At 38.2% G+C, this 19,474-nt stretch overlaps 4 protein-coding genes across 6 annotated transcripts; 1 reads left to right on the top strand and 3 right to left on the bottom strand.

Annotated features, from left to right (window-relative positions):
* Window positions 1-2,675: 2,675 nt before the first annotated feature.
* On the bottom strand, window positions 2,676-4,665 carry LOC137738999 (toll/interleukin-1 receptor-like protein). The gene is made up of 2 exons (XM_068478474.2): window positions 4,045-4,665; window positions 2,676-3,503 (listed from the first exon to the last, which is right to left on the bottom strand). Exons 1-2 carry the CDS (start codon window positions 4,611-4,613, stop codon window positions 3,341-3,343), a joined length of 732 nt encoding a protein of 243 aa, XP_068334575.2. The 5' UTR covers window positions 4,614-4,665; the 3' UTR covers window positions 2,676-3,340.
* Window positions 4,666-8,379: 3,714 nt separating this feature from the next.
* On the bottom strand, window positions 8,380-12,326 carry LOC137739001 (Core-2/I-branching beta-1,6-N-acetylglucosaminyltransferase family protein). Its single transcript, XM_068478475.2, has 11 exons — window positions 11,693-12,326; window positions 11,465-11,578; window positions 10,545-10,645; window positions 10,341-10,412; window positions 9,957-10,038; window positions 9,734-9,814; window positions 9,558-9,596; window positions 9,375-9,440; window positions 9,119-9,268; window positions 8,867-8,995; window positions 8,380-8,760 (listed from the first exon to the last, which is right to left on the bottom strand). The coding sequence occupies exons 1-11, from the start codon at window positions 11,930-11,932 to the stop codon at window positions 8,728-8,730; spliced, it is 1,107 nt and encodes a 368-aa protein (XP_068334576.2). The 5' UTR covers window positions 11,933-12,326; the 3' UTR covers window positions 8,380-8,727.
* Window positions 12,327-13,573: 1,247 nt separating this feature from the next.
* Window positions 13,574-15,473, top strand: LOC137741073 (sirohydrochlorin ferrochelatase, chloroplastic). 3 transcript variants are annotated; one of them, XM_088700086.1, is made up of 7 exons: window positions 13,574-13,729; window positions 13,821-13,939; window positions 13,982-14,038; window positions 14,158-14,219; window positions 14,343-14,483; window positions 14,563-14,655; window positions 14,909-15,409. In XM_088700086.1, the coding sequence occupies exons 1-7, from the start codon at window positions 13,683-13,685 to the stop codon at window positions 15,008-15,010; spliced, it is 621 nt and encodes a 206-aa protein (XP_088556212.1). In that variant the 5' UTR covers window positions 13,574-13,682; the 3' UTR covers window positions 15,011-15,409. The 3 variants fall into 3 exon arrangements, with proteins under 3 accessions (XP_088556212.1, XP_088556211.1, XP_068336979.2); XM_088700085.1 differs by having other exon boundaries at window positions 13,576-13,729; window positions 13,821-14,038; XM_068480878.2 differs by having other exon boundaries at window positions 13,577-13,729; window positions 13,821-14,038; window positions 14,343-14,453; window positions 14,909-15,473.
* LOC137741072 (high affinity nitrate transporter 2.7-like) lies at window positions 15,402-18,192 on the bottom strand. The gene is made up of 2 exons (XM_068480876.2): window positions 16,809-18,192; window positions 15,402-15,861 (listed from the first exon to the last, which is right to left on the bottom strand). The coding sequence occupies exons 1-2, from the start codon at window positions 17,960-17,962 to the stop codon at window positions 15,597-15,599; spliced, it is 1,419 nt and encodes a 472-aa protein (XP_068336977.2). The 5' UTR covers window positions 17,963-18,192; the 3' UTR covers window positions 15,402-15,596.
* Between the last annotated feature and the right edge of the window lie 1,282 nt (window positions 18,193-19,474).

Genomic DNA, 19,474 nt, shown 5'->3' on the forward strand with positions numbered 1-19,474 from the left:
GGGCAACAAGCCCAACCACGAGCCCAAGGTCAACAGAGTGCTGCACCTAAGGAAGGAAATGTGACCCAACAGCGTCCACCACTTGACCCTAAGGCCCCAAACTTTAAGAACAAGGGAAAACTCCCGTTCAGTTAGCTTCTACTGAAATGGATATGTGCTATCGATGTGGATCAAGGGATCATTGGTCACGTGTATGCCGAGTCTCCCATAAGGCTATTGCCAAGTATCATTCCCGTCGTGAGTCTAACTTTGCACTTGTGGATCATCTGGAAGATGCTACTACATCAATGGAGATATCGGATTTTAAGGAGGCGTCAACTCCTATGGATGAATAAATTAGACATATTTTTAGGGTGTTTACCCCTAGTGGCATAACCTACTAGGAGTGGCCGGCCCCTTCCCCTTATTTTTCTAGGTCTATGGTTTAATTTTGAACAATTTTTCTAAGTTTTTGGAATAATTTGTTTGGTTTTGGTTTGTTTTAAATTATGGATTGTTATGTGATGGATATTATTTCTCGAATTGCTTAATTGAATGAATGAAATTATATTTATGCATATGACCAATTCAATCAATTTATTTCTAGGCATGTCTAGTGGGGAAGTTAGTTGTCTGGGAGATAATGCAACCACGCACACCATATTGCGTGAACAACATTATTTTACAAACTTAATACCTAAGAAAGCTCATTTGACAACTCTTTCAGCCCCGTCCAACCTGATTGAAGGATACGAAAAGGCCCGTATCATGTTGTCCAATGGTATTACTTAACCATTAAGGAGACACTATATTCTCCACGTTCCTGAAGAACGTTGCTGAGTCTTAGAGATATTTGAGATAATCAATATCATATTGAAACTACTGAAGATAATGGTTCTGAATTTCTTTGTATCGCTTCGTACAAATATGGCCAAAAGCGTATTCACAAGAAGTTGGAATGTCTCCCGAGTGGGTTGTACATCACAACCATTCGCGGCATAAAAGCCCACAATGTGGCAGCCTTATGCCTGAGTTCCAAGACACTTTGTTGCTTTGGCATGACCATTTGGGACATCATGGATGTGACATGATGCGCCGTATCCTCAAATCATCACATGGGCATCGGTTACCTTTCTATATTGGATTCCCGCCGTGCAAAGCATGTTCTATATGGAAGTTGAATACTCAACCCTCACATACAAAGATTATTCACGACCCCCCCTAAATTTCTTTAGATGATTCAAGGGGACATTTGTGGACCTATTCAACCAACATGCGGACCATTTCGATACTTTATAGTGTTGGTTGACACAATAATGCTACAATTTAGCAATAATTATCTACAATTTAAAATATTTTCTTTCCAAAATAGTTTAAAATATTTTTAAATCCCCCAGAATCAAACGTATCGAAACAAATTTTTCTTTTAGTATGTTAAGAGAAAATAGGATTGGAAATAATATAAATGTACCAATACACAATGTATACAAAATAAAATGTACCAATATTAACAATATGTATCAAATCAAACGTACCAAAATTGCAAATAAATGTACAAATTAATGATTTTTGCAAATTCAAACATACTCGCAAATAATATATAAGTAATGTATTGTACCTAATAATAATTCGTCAACAACTATACTTAAAAAAACAGCAAAAAAAAAAAATTGAAAAAATTACACCGAGCTTTTATGTTGATCACCAACTATTTGAAAAAGAAAAAACCATTTGGAAAAAGAAATAATATTAAATGTTTGCATAAAGAAAAATAAAATAAAAACTGTGATCGAAAAAAAACATATTTGGAAGAAGAGAAAATATAGTTTAATTACTAATATCTCCACTAAATAAGAAAAAGTACATCATGCAGATAAAAAGATAAATTCAAATTTTATTTTAATTTAAAAAAAATAGAGATGACTATAGGTCAAAGTACTTTAATCAAAGTTTAAAAAGGCACATATGTTTAATTTAAATGACATAGAAAAACTGTAGGGGGATTCTAATTTCCCCCTTTTTATATTATATTTTTATTGTTTTTCTCCGCTGGTGTCTGTGTGCACCCCAAGACACCATTTGGCATCAATGTAACTATCTCCTACAATGCCACCTATCACTTTACTTACAAGTAATTTCCGTTTCTGTGGTGCAATTGGCCCAGAAAATAAAAGGACTTTCATGTCAGGCACATTTATGCTGGCATACTTTTCTTGTTGAGTATTATCTGAAGTTAGACAACTAATAATCTTTATACCTCAACACTAGACCACCACCTAGACTGCTGCTAACATTTTAAAATTACTACTTTTATGCATACAACATTAGTATGATTACTATTGAGATTTGATCATGTGACCATTGGATGAGATTTCAAATTCAATTTGATCAAAATTTGTAGTTTAATTGCTTATAATTTGTCCATTTGTTGCGAGTCATAACTTAAAAGGTTTATGACTGTAACCATAATTTTTTCATTTATTTTTTTAGCAACAAGAATTCGATGATGCCTCGGATTGAGGCAATAAGGTTGGACAAGAACGTGTAGTGGATTATATTGATCAATTTACAACTTATGAGGATATTCAAAGGAAAAGATGTCTGTTGTGTTAATTACTTTTAGCATTTTACTTCTAAATAAATATGTGTTACATACATATATTCAAAGGAAAAGATGCGCTGATTAGATGGGTTCGTGAATAAGGAAAGCTGAATAATGTGATACTTGTTATTATAAGATATGATTTAGGAGGTGAAGGTAAGATTGTAAGTCACCCTCAACTAACACTTGCTTGTGAAAGAAACGGTACATATCCGTCATACAAGTGTGTTTTAGCATACGGTCAAAGGTCAGATGAGATTGGTTACACACAAAAAACAATCTAGGAGTTCTTGTACAAAAAAAATGTGGATGTCCATTTTTGTTGAAAGGTGTGAATATTGGCGATGAGGACGATTGGAAGGTGTGAACATTTTATCCACCTTTTGTATATTCATCACCTGTTCATTTCTTGTTGTTATAATAATCTTGCTGCCCGGACCAAACGATTCATGTTCTATTGTCAATTCTTCTACTTGGTCCGCATCATCTATGTCATCAACTAGGACAAGTACCTTCATGCTTCCAAGTCTTTTCTCTATCTCCTTGGTCCCTTTAACAACACTGCTTACCTTGATGTCAGGTTGTTTCAAAATATCTCGAAGAAGTTGTTCTTGCATAGCATCCATATTTTTCTTTTTACTCCTCACCTCTTCAAGGTAACATTGACCATTGAAACTATGCGGATATTTGTTACAAATGGCTCTCGCAAATGTTGTTTTACCTATACCATCCATACCAGAAATTCCAATTATTTGAACATTAAGTGAACCTCCAACATCTAACTCCAACATCTAAGTGTTGAGTATTGAAGTCTTGCACTTGAAAAGCTATTCCAATTGAGCGCTTGGCTTCTTTTGAGTTTGTAATTTTCAGTAGTCCCTTGATGTCTCCAATAATTTTCTCGATAAACAATCCTTCACGTCTGACAATTAAAATTCAAAATTATATAAAAGTAAGATTCATCATGCAACTGCAAGATTTATATGAACTAAATGCCTCATTCATCATAATTAGATATTTTGATATCGAAAACGTTTGGAATAAATTAGATTTGATCGAGGTGAATAGTTAAGCTCAATTCAACCATGCTTCTGAAATGCATTATGACCGTATAATTAGACATGCTTAATTAGATTGCTCCTGGTGACAAAATGTAAAGGATTCGCCCTTCACGCATTACCATCAAATCAAGCATGTGACATGTGTTTCCCATGCTTCCTTTTAATGAAAATTCTCATACAATTAGGCATAAATGATCCATATTTCACCTTTTGTTAAATTCAGATACCAATACTCAACGTTTTTTTTCTTCCTAATAACGTATAAAGTCAAAGTCTGATTATAATCTCCTTATTTTTGGTGGATTAGTGAGTCTTAGAAGCTAATGCAAGATGTTGGGTATTAAATTGAGAGGAAGAATAAAAAATAAAAAAAAAAAATTTAAAGTAAACAAAAAGTAGTACCCGTCTGCAGTGGTTTTGAGATTCCGGCCACTCAAATCTGCAGAAGCCTTAAGATCCTTTCTCCACTGCTTGACTTCATTTGGATCTTCATTCCTTTTGTGCTTCTGAAATGCTTTCGAAAAACTACCATTCTGTTTCCTGACTTGAGAAGGGTCAACGTTGTAGAATATTGGATAGACTATTTTCCCCTTTTGAACTTCTCGGCACCTCATGATCTTCGACAGCTCCCTCAGGCACCATCGGGACTCCGCGTACCTCTTCGAGAAGATGACGACGGCGATCCTCGACTCTTCGATTTCTCGGTAAAGTTCACTCTGTATATTTTTTCCCATTCTGAGCTGGTAGTCTATAAACGTGTTGATTCCGGCATTGCGTAACGCAATGGAGAGGTGGTCTGTGAAGGTATTGCGTGTGTCGTCGCCTCTAAAGCTCAGGAACACCTCGTACTTCCAGCTGTTTGAGCGTCTCGAGGGAGACGAAGAGGAGGCAGCGGCTCGATGGGCAAAGTTGTTAATACCCATTGCAGCCCTTTGAACGCCGGCTCGATGGGCGGAGTTGCTGGTACCCATTGCAGCCTGTAGAAGAGCAGCTTGACTTTCAAATACCTAAAGTCAAGTCTTTCCCAAGATTACACTGTGTAGCGGCCTTTTAAAATTTTTTGCGTTGGCCAATGATGTCACTGAGTACGCGTTATTGCTGTTCCTCCCAAGTTTAATTTGTATAAATGTTACTATCAAACTTTATGAATTATGAAGCAATTCCCTTTTTTGTATTTTTTGAGAAAACTATAGCCCAACTTTGACCAGTTTCACGTCGTTATTGTATTTTAACGATGGTTTATATGACAAATTGAAAAAAAAGTATGTACGTTCATATGACATTAAAAAAAAAAAAAAAATTCATGTCCTCAATTGTAGAACATAACTCTAACCACTTATTGCTGAAACACGTTAACCCTGAAGATGATACGCTTGTTAGTTCTATCTTTGCTTGTGCTCAGTTTTTATTTTGGACTTGGAAGTTGTGGGCACGGTGTTGCTGTTCGAAACCGATTCAACTCTGATGGACCTTTAACTAATGCATTGATGACGGGTTCTGTCAAAACCGCTGCTAGCTTGTTCCGGTTGCGGAGAAAAATGTTATTTCTTGTTGCTCCATGATTGCCTCTTTCACACGTAACAGGCAAGAACACTTACATCTATGATAGGTGAAGAGAGAAATTTCCTTGAAATGAGTGGCTTATAGAACACTCATGGCTCAAGCCACCCCCTAAGATATGTCTCTAATTAATGGTGTGTAAAGACACACTTACATGTAAATTTCTCTAATGTCACTGATCAAATTGGAAATCAATAACTTATATTTGATAAGATGATAAGTTACTTGTGTTTAATTGAGGACCCGTGACATTGCTTCTCTAGAAAATGCTTAAGCTAGAAGTGCTTCTATTATAACCACATTGAAATTTTTATTAGAAACTCAAAGTACATTCTAAAAAACCACTCAAGGATGCTTTTCGAAAAGAAAAAAAAAATGGCGTATGCTTCTGCATGAACCGCTTCTTTGAGGAAAAATGACATGATTGGGTGAGATTTATAAACAAATTGCTTCGTGCTTCATAATTGCATCAGTTACTTGGCAGTTTGTAGTAAATGTCTGTGTACCTTCCTTACAATTCTCTTACCTTCAATTCACTGTTGTTTCTTCATCCTCAAAGCTTTCAATATTGAGATCAAACCTTAATATTCTGCAGACCTCATCAGATGAGTGATTGCTTAACTTTGTACCGTCATCAATGTCGTCATCAAATTCATATGGTATAGTCTAATAGTCCTCATCAGTATCATCATCAGACTCACATGGTACATGCTCATGGTTCACATTTTTTTTAATTTGTGGAGGTCAGCATGTTCCCATCCTACAAAATTCACTCCTGTTTTCTTCACCTTAATTTGATGATCATCCTCTGTTCCAAAAAATTCTGCATGCACACGAACCTTGTCGCCACTTTTTAGATTGAGCTTCCCGTTTGAAAGACTTACCAGCCAATGATAATCTTCTTCGGAATCAATTATGGTGGCATCCGTTCGCCAGATGGAAAATTAAGTCCTCTGGATATGATTAACCACATCAATACATAGAGACCCACTACACTGGGATGGTCCGAAGAATAAATGATGCACACAGCTAAACCCTCCTATATGATCAAAACTTGGCAGCACTTCAAATTTGACATTTTCTTCCTCTCTCATGACATAGGTTAACCATTAAGGAATAACATTTCAAGAGCGACAAATTCCACCAAAATCCATCCCCCACCTTCCATTTCTACAACGCGGCGTGCAAAGTTTGTATAAGCAACACTACGACAAGGGGAGGGAGGGAGGGAGGGAGGGAGGGAGGGAGGGAGGGAGAGAGAGAGAGAGAGAGAGAGAGAGAGAGAGAGAGAGAGAGAGAGGCTATCATGCAACAAAATATAAAAACTCGGAGGGAGGGAGGGAGGGAGGGAGGGAGGGAGAGAGAGAGAGAGAGAGAGAGAGAGGCTATCATGCAACAAAATATAAAAACTCGTATAGGTCAATTAGGACAATTATGACAATTATGACTCATTGTAATCCTAAAAAGGTAAGGTTTTTGCCTATCCTACTAGTATAAACAAAGGTATAATAGGGTGATACAAAACACGCATCATAATTAAATCACTCTATGCTCTCTCTCTAATTGCCGTCGGCACTCTCTCTCTCTAATCCTTTAGATAGTTCAATCAAATAGGGTTATAACAATTTATTATTTTTCTTTTGATTTGTTTATAATTCTGTTTTCTGGACTATCTTGATGGAAGGCCTTTGGGTTTTATATTGGCCCAGAAAATCCTTTTGGTGTTCGGACCCAATTAGCGTGCATTTTATGGGTCAAGAACTAAGGTCATCTCCAACTGACCCGGCCAAAGGATCATAGGGCTAAAAATAACTCAGAATGACACAAAAACCATCTCCAACTAAGGACCAGGCGAAAGGGCTTATGGGCCTCACCAGGCCAAAACCCCAAAATCAGGCCAGCAATCTGGCCATTTCCAACCAACCTTCCAGCGCTAGAATGTCAAGCTTGACATTTTGCCAGCCCTCTAGCTTAGCCTATTTGAATACCAAAGGTTGCCGTCAGGTTATCGTTGGAATTTGAATTTTTTTTGGACGAATTTTTTTTCCCTATAGATACCTAAGTCATTCCTACACAATTTCTCACATACTTTTCACTTTAGCGTTACTCACTTTAGTGACATGTATCACTCAAAATCCTATCCGAAAAATTATTAAGATTACATAAAGTTAAGAAATCTGGAGAGTTACTCACGTTACCAACACGTGTCACTCACGTTACCAACACGTGTCACTCGAAATCCTATAGAATAAATTATTGAGATTATATAAAAATAAGAAATCCGAAGGCTTATTCATTTGGCGATAAGTGACACTCAAAATATGTCTAAAAACCTTATTTTAATATAGTAGTTTAATTTAATTAACCATATTAATTCAATTAAAATAATAAATTATGTTTGGCCTATAACCCATTGGCCCTCTCGGTTGGAGATAATTTTTTGTTAAAGGGCTATATTTGGCTTATAGCCCTTTGGCCTCTCGGTTGAAGATGGTATAAAATATGATATGATACTGTTCATTAAAATATAATTTTTTGAGGCCTATAGAAATAAAGGGAGCCTTCTGACCCTCGTTCAGTTAAAGATGATCTAAAAGAAAGATGGTCTTATTATTCCGTAAGGTGGTTCGACCTGAACTGAACTATTTCAATCAATGCGAGAGTCATGGTGATCGAGACTTTCAGTTGTCACCGTCTTAACTTATCCATCCCAAGCAATCTTATAATTAAAAAAATTTCATCTATTTTTTGCGCGGGTGTCAGCCGTTACTAGTAAAAAATGGGGAACAATGCTCCAGCTTATCTTTTGCGATGTCTCAAATCTTGCACGAATGGTCGTCTATTTTAATTTTTTTTGTGGTTTAAATTATTAATTTGAGACATCACCACTTTGATCTCCTTGTCTTATGCACAACAGTACAAATCATTCTCGATAAACAGGCTCTTAGGAAGAAAAACTAGTGAGGTCTATCAAACGCTATGCCCCTTGAAAGAAAATACAAGTTATTCGAGTTAACTGACTACAATGGCCCCACTGTGTCTCCGCAACTGCAGGGCTGCAGAGGCGGAACCCCGTTGTGGGGTTGTATTGGAGTAGATCCAACAAAATTGAAGCAAAGACCAAAACCCTGTATATAACCATTACATCTGAAATATTGAAGACTTGAAAGTTCCTAATTAACAAAAGAATGCAATGGTTGCTTTTTATTTTTTGATCTGGGCGCAATATGCCACCCTAACCCGAGAGGGCTCGAGGCATGCTTAATGTGATCTCAGCATGAGGTGATAATGAATCTCTCATCCTCTCGACTTAAATCCCCATACAACCATTCACTTCAATACCGATTCTTATTTTTCTTTTGTTCTAAAAAGAATACATACCACAGTAAACACCTTTACCCCCACAAAATATACACAACCTCCTCTTTCGTTTATTCCTCTCATTGCAAATCTAATTACTATTTCCTACTATGGATCAATCACTAGCCGGTTTACCGGAAAATAAACTTTACCACCGGTTAGACTTTAATCGTTGCTCCGGTTGAGTTTCAGTGCAGTCTGTCAAATTAAAACATGATCATGTTGATAAGCAAGGGTACTGGAAAAGGAAAGTGAAAGTCGAGGAAAACGAACAAGAGCACCATGACTCAGTTCTGAAATGTACCGTGTTAAGAAGCCTGAGAGCAGCAGGGCGGGTAAATTTTCGAGCAAAAAGAAAGCACCGAGATGGTTTTCCCTTGCTGCTACACCATTCTCTCCGGTATTCAGTCTCGTAGTAGACATTATCTATCTCCTGAACATAAATTCATCAAATTACATTAGGATTCTGATAGTCTCTGCAACATAACTTTTCAAATCAGCTGCAAATTTACGATTAAATTCAAATGACATTCCAGAAAAATCTCTACGGATATACCTTTATAGATTTAATAAGCATGGGAGTAGCATCTGAATATTTGTAAGTCAAAGGGTGCCATCCACGGCGTTCATGGTCTCTAGAGGATGATAAATCCCACGACGTGTGTGTCAGTGATCTACGTGTGAGTTCTCCTTCAAGGCCTTCTTGCTGAAAATCGAAATATAGCTTTCTTAGAGAGCTAAACTAATATGGCGATGAAAGAGATACCACCACCGCTGTTTTAGCTTTCCAAAAGAAAGAAAATTTATCTTACAGCCAGCAATGTCTGAACATAATGCTCGTCCGGAATACAATTGTGCTCCTTGGATGTATCAGCGGGCTGCAAGATTGCATAAATTATCAGTAGTAGTGTTGGTGCCATACTGCTTTGACCATGAAGCTGATTTCGTAGTTGAATAAAAGTTCAATTGTCTCAAAGACGAATCAGGGTACTTACAATGGGACGATCCCGCCAAAACTCAGGTAGCGATTTTCTCTGCACGATGCCACACATAGAACATGTCAAATACGAGGAAAAAAAAAACAAAAGCAGCAAAAAAAATTTCAAAAGGAACAACTTGATGAGATTACAAAGAAAAGAAAAACAGGGTAATGTCAGCATAGCCGAATTACCTTGCAGTGCAATTGAAACATAGGGAAGACTGTATCGTCTTTCACTACAACCTCGGCATGCTTCCTGGTCAAAACGGTCCACTGCAGCGGGAAAAAGAAAATGACACGAATAAGATGAACTGTAGGGAACTTGCATAATAGAAGTACGAAGCACTTATTAGGTTTTCTATTTAGTGGTGCAATGAAATTCAAGAGGCAACCAATTCACCATGCCAACCCGTACCTGTGATCCTTTTCTCCAGTTATGGACAGGAATTGCAGGATGCATTTTTGGATTGTAGCGGCCCTCTTTCGTATCTGCAAAGCTGCTCCCAAAAGTTAATGGTTAAATATGCTTTCAAAACTGTCCGTCATAAGTACGATACAAAGATATAGATTGTACGAATCTTTAGGAGATAACATAAAATGATTCATTATGAAGTAGATTCACATCGAGATGCAGCTCGCTAATGATATGTGTACACTCTGAAGATGAAACCGAAATGGCCCCTCTACTGATTATATAGAATGCAGATACCGACTGATGACTGCAGACCACAGACAAGCGATTCTTTCAAACATACACAACGATGATAATAATAATACATATTTGATGTGGTTTATTCACCTGTCTACGAAACTGGTTCTTGCTGACATGATGTAGTCATATATATAGCTGAAATTGTAAAGGGGAATGCAGCTGAAAAGAGATCGAGTAACTGAAATATTGTTAGATGATAAAAAAATCACAAAATTTTATGAGAAAGAAACTAGCAGGCCCCAATTTATGCGACTGCAACCTAAGGGGAAAAAACGTCGAGACAATCTTCACCTATCAGAAACAAAGGCAAAGCGTTGATTAAGAGGATCCTCGAGTGCGTGTCTGAGTAATATACGCTCTGCTTCAATCATGCTTGCTTCTCCCCAATCTACCTGGTATAGAACACATGAAATAACTATAAAATCGCGACGAAAGACAGAAAAAAAAAAAAAATCATCTTTATTCACGTAGTTCAACTGAATCTGTAAGTATACGTAAAAGTAAAGTTCACTCAAGTAGCTTATGGATCAACTCTCTAACTTAACACTTTGAAGTTTTCAAGGGTTTAGGGCATGTTTGGAAGTGCTTTTAAAAAGGCCAAAAGCGCTTTTGGTGAAAATTTTATTGGAACCAATCCTTAGTAAAAGTGCAAGTGAATCATCGGGAAAAACACTTGAAGTGCTTTTGGAACCTAAAACATTTTATGTATAAGCGCTTTCAGTTATTTTAAAATCACATTCAAACGAGCCCATTATCTTCCATATGCTCATAAGTCATACCTAGGACATATATCCCTTAATTTATCAGTTCGATACGAAGCCGAGAAAACAAATTCAAACTTTTCCAGCTTAAAATACACATGTTTAGAATTGTGCTTTTAGCATAGCTGAAAGTGCTTTCTGCCAACTGAGAGATGCTTTTGACAACATTTGGCATTAAGACTTAAAAGTGCTTTTGGGTCATAGAATCACTCCCAAGAGAGGTGCTTCTACAGAGGCACTTCCAAGCGCTTTTTTAAGAAGCACTTCCACTTGGAGTTTGAATTAAAATTTCTAGTGTTCCAAAATAAAGTGCATTTTGAAAAAACGCTTCTGATACACATGACATTGTATCTAATAAAAGCGCTATTAGAAAAAGCGCTTATGATACACATATGACATTGCATTTCCAAATTAAGAATTCAAGTTAGGAAATAGAACAGTAACTCCCACCTGTATACTATCATTTACTTGACGATTCAAGAAAAAAACTGATCTTGTGGTGGCCTTGTTGAACAGAAACCCCGGCCTCGAGTGAACATAAATCGAAAACCTACTCTCCTCTCCCTGCAACCAAAAACAAAAACAACAAAAACTCCATCTTTAATACAAAATGCCAAGTTAATTACACTCCTAATCACGCTATTAGATCCAAAAACAAGTAATTAACTACTTAATTACCTGAAAGAAAACATCCCAAAGAACGTCTAACGGAATGCGATTGCGAGCGATGAACAAGAAGGCGATCTTAGGCCGTTGATTTTGCTGAGAATTTCGCAACGAAACGAGTGTCATAATCCGACTGTAGCGAGTGTGCATCAGCAGCACCAACGCCCCGAAGCAGAGCCCCACCAGAATCAAAGCCAAAGGCTTCCTCTTCCATTTTTGCTGCGCTTTCTGCGGACCCGCCTTCCGCTTCATTACTCACTCAATTAATAAGCTGCTTTTGCATTAAGCACTTTCTCAGCTCCCAAAACGGAAAGCTTCAGAAGTAGCTCACGCTCTCATCTCTCTCTGTTTCACGTGAAACCCAGAAGCCAGATCCACTTCCTTCAATCTCTGGATTCTGGGATTTCTGCGGCGGTAGAGGATTTGCAGCTTAAGCTTAATTAAGCTGCTTAAAGCTTAAAGCTCGAAACTTTGCAGGGATTTTCAGAGACCCAGAAGAAGTAGAAGTAGAGATTAAGCAGAATAAAGAGAGTGGGAGGTGGGGTTCCAATTTCGTAATATTTTTAACTTAAAGTTCGTTGTCGTGAAGTTGGGACTTGGGAAGTGTTCATAAGTTAGTTGAGAGAGTGGCGTGCGATGTGGGGATAGAATAAGAACCCTTTTATGCGCCTTTTTCTTTTGTAACAGTTTTTCGACTTTCCGGACAGTAAAATGCTGATTTGGGCAAAGATTATGTGTATTTACTCTTTTATCTGTGCCTAAATTGTGGACTGTTTTTCCAGCAATTGAGTTTTGGAACGGACAGATAATCTAGACCGTTCAAGAGAGACAAAAAGAGATCTAGCGGTTTAAAGGCTTGACTTGTACTAATTCAATATTGAATTATAGTTTTTTATTTAAAAAAAAGATCAGCCGGTGGTTTGGTCACGTTAGTTTTCTCTTTCGAAGGCTAAGAAGACTCATAAAGGTATTTCAGCTACCTATGACCACCGTCGGGTGATTCTCCACCATTAAGAATCGAATCTAGAACGTACTGTGTGGAATATAGGTTTTGAATTCGTCTTCAACTACTAAACCAACCCTGCGATGATGAATAGTGAAATGAAGTTTATTACAACTTGTAATGATTGCGAATGACAACACTTGTAGCGAAGGTTTCAGTTACATCTCTTTTAATTCATGCATACTATCATTGACTTGACGACTCGAAAAAAAAAATAAACCGATCTTGGGGTGGTCTTGTTGAACAGAAAAACCGGCCTCGAGTGAACATAAACAATTATAATTTAAGATAATAAACAAAGTGGGAAATGCAGTATGATTATTAGGGTTTGTGTAAATGAATATTTGGTTGGTGACGGTGAAAGAAACATATCAACTAACAACCAAAAGTTATTAGTATCAATTATGAATTATTTGGTGAGGGTTCATCATATGCATTAATAACATTAGGCACATGCTACATTTGTTAAATGTAAGCAATTGACCTGCTAATAAGTTAATTTGGAAAAAAAAATTGTAGCTCAATTTGTTAAAAGCATTTAATTTTACATATGAGATTTCGAGTTCGAATCTCTTAAAAGGAATGGTTTTTTCCTTTGATAAGATGAAAAGGAAAAAGTATATTATAATTATAAATTCCTTTCTAAAAAAAAGGGACCAATGGGTGACTTCGTCACGGCAATCCATCTTCCGGGGTTTGAAAAACTCACAGAGACATTTCTATCTTCCTCTGGCCACTATTTTGTGATTTAGTAGCGCCAAGAATCAAACCCATGATATACTGTTAATATGAGTCTGAAATTCGTCCCAAATCGAGTCACTTTGTGATTCTTTGACACCCACTTATTGTCACGAGCCCAATAATAATCGGGCTTGGGCTCTATGGGCCAAGAGGTATCTCCAGGTCCAGGAATGTCCCTCTCAGTTGAAGGAATAACAACGACGTCGTCCCGCTCACCGATAACAGGACCGTTGAAGCTCCGCTCTTCGCCGCCAAAAGATGTCGTTTAGGTCGGTATCCACCCGCCCCCAATTTACCGCCAAAAGGTACAAGTCAAATCCCTCCATTTTTTCTTCCGAATCTGCATTGTCTTTTGTGTTTTTACAATTTTGTTTTTCTGTGTTTGTCAAATCGAAGCTCACCGGCGACCGAAATCGGAGCAAGCCCTAGCTGCGCAGTCCTCAACTTCTCGAATTTGCAGAGAGGCCCCTCAAGAAATGGAAATTTGAGCAGAAGGTTGTGCAGGGGTAGCGCCAATGGACTTTTCGGACAGAACCCTCACGGGGTCTGTGACGGAGATGGGGTCATCATCCTCGACCATGGTTCGCGCCGCAAGGAATCAAATCTCATGCTAAGTAAGCTAATCAAATATTTGAGATTACGGATTGAAATCGCAATTTTTCTTGTGATTAGTGTAAAAAGTTTGGATTTTTAAGATTGTTAATAGGAAATTGAACTGTATGAATTTTTTTAGATGAGTTCGTGAGCATGTTTAGAGAGCGAACTGGGTACCCAATTGTGGAGGCAGCTCATATGGTACAATAATTAATTAATTTTTATAAATAACTTTTATATTTTTAGGTGAATGTTGACAATGCGTTTTTTGATGCTCTAATGTTGGTGAAATTCTCATTTTGTGGATAAATTTTCGATGATTAGGAGTTGGCGGAACCATCAATTCGGGATGCATTCAGTTCATGCGTTGAACAAGGGGCGAATCGTGTTGTTGTGAGCCCGTTTTTCCTCTCACCTGGTAGGCATTGGAATAAGGTAGCTCAACTGACAATTAATATCAACGGGGTATTGTTTTTAATAGCTCACTCTACGAATGGTTTAGAAAACACGGTGATTGAATGGATTAGAGCGTCTTATTTTACAGGACATTCCGTCCCTGACAGCTGAAGCTGCAAAGGAGCATTCTGGTGTATCTTATATAGTAACTGCGCCTCTTGGCCTCCATCATCTACTCGTGGTATGACTATGGGATTTCCTCAGTTGTCAGTTTTTTCTTTTCCTACACGTCACAGAATTTCTCGAGCTGTGGTGAATTTATGTTGATTCTTAAATTGATGGTTGAATGTAGTTTTAGAAACAGATAGATTTAGGTAGGAAGATTGTGCTTGTTATAAATCGCTCAACTATGTTTTTGCTATACTCGATGTGCATTTCAACTGTATTACAGTAATGTGCTTTCATTCAAAGTCATGCGAGGTCTCTGGTTGCAGGATGTTTTGAATGATAGGATCAATCACTGCATAAGCCATGTTGCTGGAGATGCAGAGGAATGCGCCATTTGTGCTGGAACAAACAAATGCCAGCTCCATTGATTTATGCAAAGCTTACAGCAAAATATTATGGCGCTTATAATCACGGGACCATTTCAGCTTTAAAACCGGGAGACTGATCCTCTAACTTGGCTAACCACCATATAAATTGACCACAAAGCGATTGTTGTGGTTAGGATTTTAAGGGCTTGTGGCTTGCTTTGGAGGACCAGGATTCACACGACGATCCCCCAATTCCCAAATATTTGGAACAGGGCTTTTCTACTTATTGATTGCTCGATGGATGGCAAGTCGATATTTTCATGGCAGCGGAGGTATGCTCCTGTAACGTAGAAGGAAATGAGGGGATATCGCAGGTATTATCTTAGGACCTCAAGTACCAATCCTGTATCATACATTTTGTAGATCAATCTGCATGTGTTGAAGGCTAATCTTCGTAAATATTTTCAATTGTATATGTAAAATTTTTTAGTTGCAATAATATGAAAGGTAATTGCAAAAGCCATCCAGCCTATTGTAGCCTTATTTACTACTTTTAGAACAACAATCTAACTATATATTACAAAGCTTTTTAGTCAAATTTTTGCTTGCTCCATGGAACTCGAGGCTCGAATCAATTTCGAGAATGCTATTGGAGCAAGTGATACTGGTTTGTTTCAGTTTCTTGTCCGTTGAGACCATCGCCATAGCCATAGGAATGGCCGCAGAACATTCCACCCCACTGAGGAAAGTAGATGAGGGAGACTGGGAGAGTGCACACAAGCATCATCACACCCATCAGAGAAATGCTCGTCTGCTTGGAGAATTCCGTGCCTGAAAACAACAGCAGCTGGGTTACCACCGCCCCCATCGTCCCTCCGCCGCCTGTGATCCCTGATACCACTCCCAGTGACCTGCATAAGTAAACAGAGATGTATACATGGCGATGGTGCTAACTATGCGTGCAAACTGAAGGAATTATAGTTGATTCAAACCTACGTCAGAGCACTATAATTAGTCATAGTATAGCTAGCTAGTCACACTCCAACAGAGTTGTGCTAGGATCAATCGTAATTCTCGTGTTTATTAGTTTTTGGCTTGTTAATACGAGATGATTGTTGGTGCTGATGGTGCATGTCACCAGCAATCCCCATTAGCACCGATAATCATCGACCACTTAAGTACGTTACCGACTGATTTTTGCGTGAGTGATTTCTAACTGTTGGTGTTCATACGTCACCAACTCCCATCAACATCAATATAATAATCACCGGAAAGAAATCGTTTCTCCATCTCTTCTTCCAAAGTTTAGAGATCAAGTAATCCGGACCTTTAAAAATTAGAAAAATTAATGAAAAGGGTTTGAAAACTTTGAGTTTTAACGATAAGGATAAAATAAAAGGTAAAGTGAATAGTATCATGATTTACTTTTTAATGTAAAAATGTGATTTTTCGTTAAAGTGAACTATACCGAAAGCTTTTCGTTAAAGTTCCCTTAAAAATTTGATCCAACGGCTAAAAATTATTATAGCTTTTAAAAGTTCTTACTAATTTCTCTGTTTTTAGCTGTTGGAACAAATTTTAAAGGTCTGGATCACTTGATCCCTGGGCTTTGGAGGGAGAGATCTGGAGAGTCCGGGCCTTCCAAATTTTATCCAACGACAAAAAGTTATCACAACTTTTAAAAGTTTAAAACAAATGGATAGTTGGATGAAATTTGGAAGGCTCGAATCACTTAATCTGATGACCTTAGTGAAAGAGTCATAATCACCCAAACATCGCGTCATCAAGAATAAGTGGTAGAAGTGGGACCAACACAGAGAGGAATATGCCTCGTGGAGTGTCATTTCATCGTTCGTACCTTTTGGACACAAATGGCACCACACCAAACGTAAGGCCGGCGGCAGCTTGTACAAAGACAGAGAACGCACACATGACAAGTATGGATCCCCAAAGCGAGTTGACTCGTCCGAGTAGCAAACACAACAACCCCGCCACCGTCTGCGCCACCCACAACCCCCACAACCTCCCCCTCATCCCGAACCTTCTCGCCAGCCTATCGGAAACCAACCCGCCGCTCGGCCTCGAAAAGAAATTCGCCATTCCGAAGCTCGCCGCTATGATCCCCGCCACCTCAAGATTCACACCAAATCTGTCGTAGAAATACTCAGCTATGATATTATCAGTGGTCAACTCCACCCCAAAACTGAAGGCATAAGTCAACGCCAAAATCCATGCTCTATAATTCTTGGCCCCATTAAAAATAACACTTAACAAGCTCTCTTTGGACTTGTTGTCGACCTTTTGAGAGCGTTTGTAGCTCCCAGAAGGTAGGTCTTGACCAAATGCCAGGACCAATAGGGCAGTCACAGTTTGAAAAATTGCTGGCACGAAGAACGCCAGCCTCCAAGCAGTGGAGGAAGGCACGTTGAATGACATGATGAGAGAATAAATGAGTGGCATGACCATCTGGGTGACGCCGGAGCCCATGTTGGCCCAGCCGGCGGAGAAGCCGTTGGCGAGGCCGACAACGCATCCCGAGAACATGCAGCTCATCCAGAACTGGTTGGCGACGAAGTTGGCGAGGGAGAAGCCAGCGAGAAAGCGGATGGCGATGAAGGAATTGGGGGAGGAGATGAGAGAGGTGGAGAGGATGATGGGGGCCGTGAGAAGGGAGAGGGTGCCGATGGCGATGCGGGGGCCGATGAGGTCGCATATAGGTCCCATGGCAATGCGGGAGACGATGGAGCCGACGAAGGCGGCAGTGCCGGCATAGCCGGTGTCGGTGTCGGTGAGATTGAGGTCGTTGCGGATCACGGCGAGGAGGGGAGGGATGGAGAAGGTGGAGAAGAAGTTGGAGAAGAGGGAGAGCCATGCAAGGTGGAAGGCCAGCATGTGGGGTGGTGCTATTGAAAATAACCTCAACTCTGTGGCCTTTTGATCAGCATCCACTGGTAGTTCAAACATATTACAATGATCTTTTAGTACTTGTTCTTCGTCAGCATCAGCTTCCATTGCGGTGGCGGCGGTGGTTGTTAACTATTAATTTGTTTAGTGAATTTTGTGATTTTCAGAATTTTTTTCCTTTCTTTGGAAAAAGCTTAAGGTAAAGAAGGAAAAGGAGGCAGAAGCATTGCACGCAGATCTTCCTGTGGTGCTTTAAGGTTTAGATGCTGTGTCAAACAAGTTTATAGTTACTGCGCAGAATATGTCGATAACAATCTTTTAGTTTGAGATATTTTCAGCGTGTCGAACACGGCCTGACATACTACGTGTTATAATATAATTGGTTTAAATTCTATTTAAGTTACTAACTATTTGAATCATGATAATTGATGTACTAAGCAGTTTTCTAGTACACTAAAAAATTTCTCTGGCTAATAATTCTATTATATAACTGTTGATATACGTTGATACGCCTTCAACCCACTTTATTATGTGCAAGTATTTTTGTGAGTATTATTATTTTTGCTTGTACTCATCAACAAATATATATATATATATATATATGTATGTATATATTAGTCATTAGTCGATGTAATAGACTTCTTTTGATGACATTCCAACTTAATAACACAGTAATATATGAAGAGAAATTTATACATATAATTATATTATTATACTGAACCTATAATAACGATGAACTCGCTCTATGTTACTCATTTCTCTTTCAATTAGTCATATGTATCGATTTGCGGATCAATTTGCCTTCACTAGTTCCATCCTTTGCTTTCAAGTGTTCAATTGAATACTAGTTGGACTTATGTGGACAATGACAAAAGATGAAGGGGTACGTGTCTAAGGAGAAAATTTTAGGTCGACAGTTTAGACAAATATTTCTTCTCTCTTCTTTCAAATATCACGATAAGGAGAAAATTTTATGTCGACAGTTTAGACAAAATTTCTTTTATATTTAGGTATCACTTGATTGTAATTAAGTACAAAGTCCAATGCAAAGGAATAGTTAAGCACGGGTAGGGTTATCTACATACTTATTTTTACTTCTCATACACCTTCTTAATTTTTAACTGTTAGGTCATATGAATTGAAGATGATCAAACAAAAGAATGTAAAAGATAAAAATCGATGTGTGAATAACACTTTCCTTAAATACAAAGCCCAACAAAAACGTTTCATTCTTTTGTGAGTGGGTCAGACATTTCATATAATCCGACTACGGACACAAAAATTGAATAGTAGGAGACAACCATGTGTCGAGAGGTGCGTTTTATCCTCTCAAATGGTGATGGATATTTTCGCCTTTGTTTGGTCAGCCTCGATCTAGGTTTATACTCGGGACGGTTCTATATACACATATAGCAAATTTCGTAAGTGCATGCATATGGTCTTCCTTTTTTTTTTTTTTTTTTTTTTTTTTTTGGGCAAGGTTGCAAGTTGCAACTGCTCTTATTTTCTTACTTAATTTCAGATATAAAAAAAAAATAAAAAAAACAAGACATAACAACCTTGTAATCTTTTGCAAGGAATTTCTCGTAACTCAAGTGATTAAAAATATTTATCTGAATA

Source organism: Pyrus communis, chromosome 9 (genome assembly GCF_041283825.1).
Source record: "Pyrus communis isolate YQ-2024b chromosome 9, ASM4128382v1, whole genome shotgun sequence".
Lineage (NCBI taxonomy): Eukaryota > Viridiplantae > Streptophyta > Magnoliopsida > Rosales > Rosaceae > Pyrus > Pyrus communis.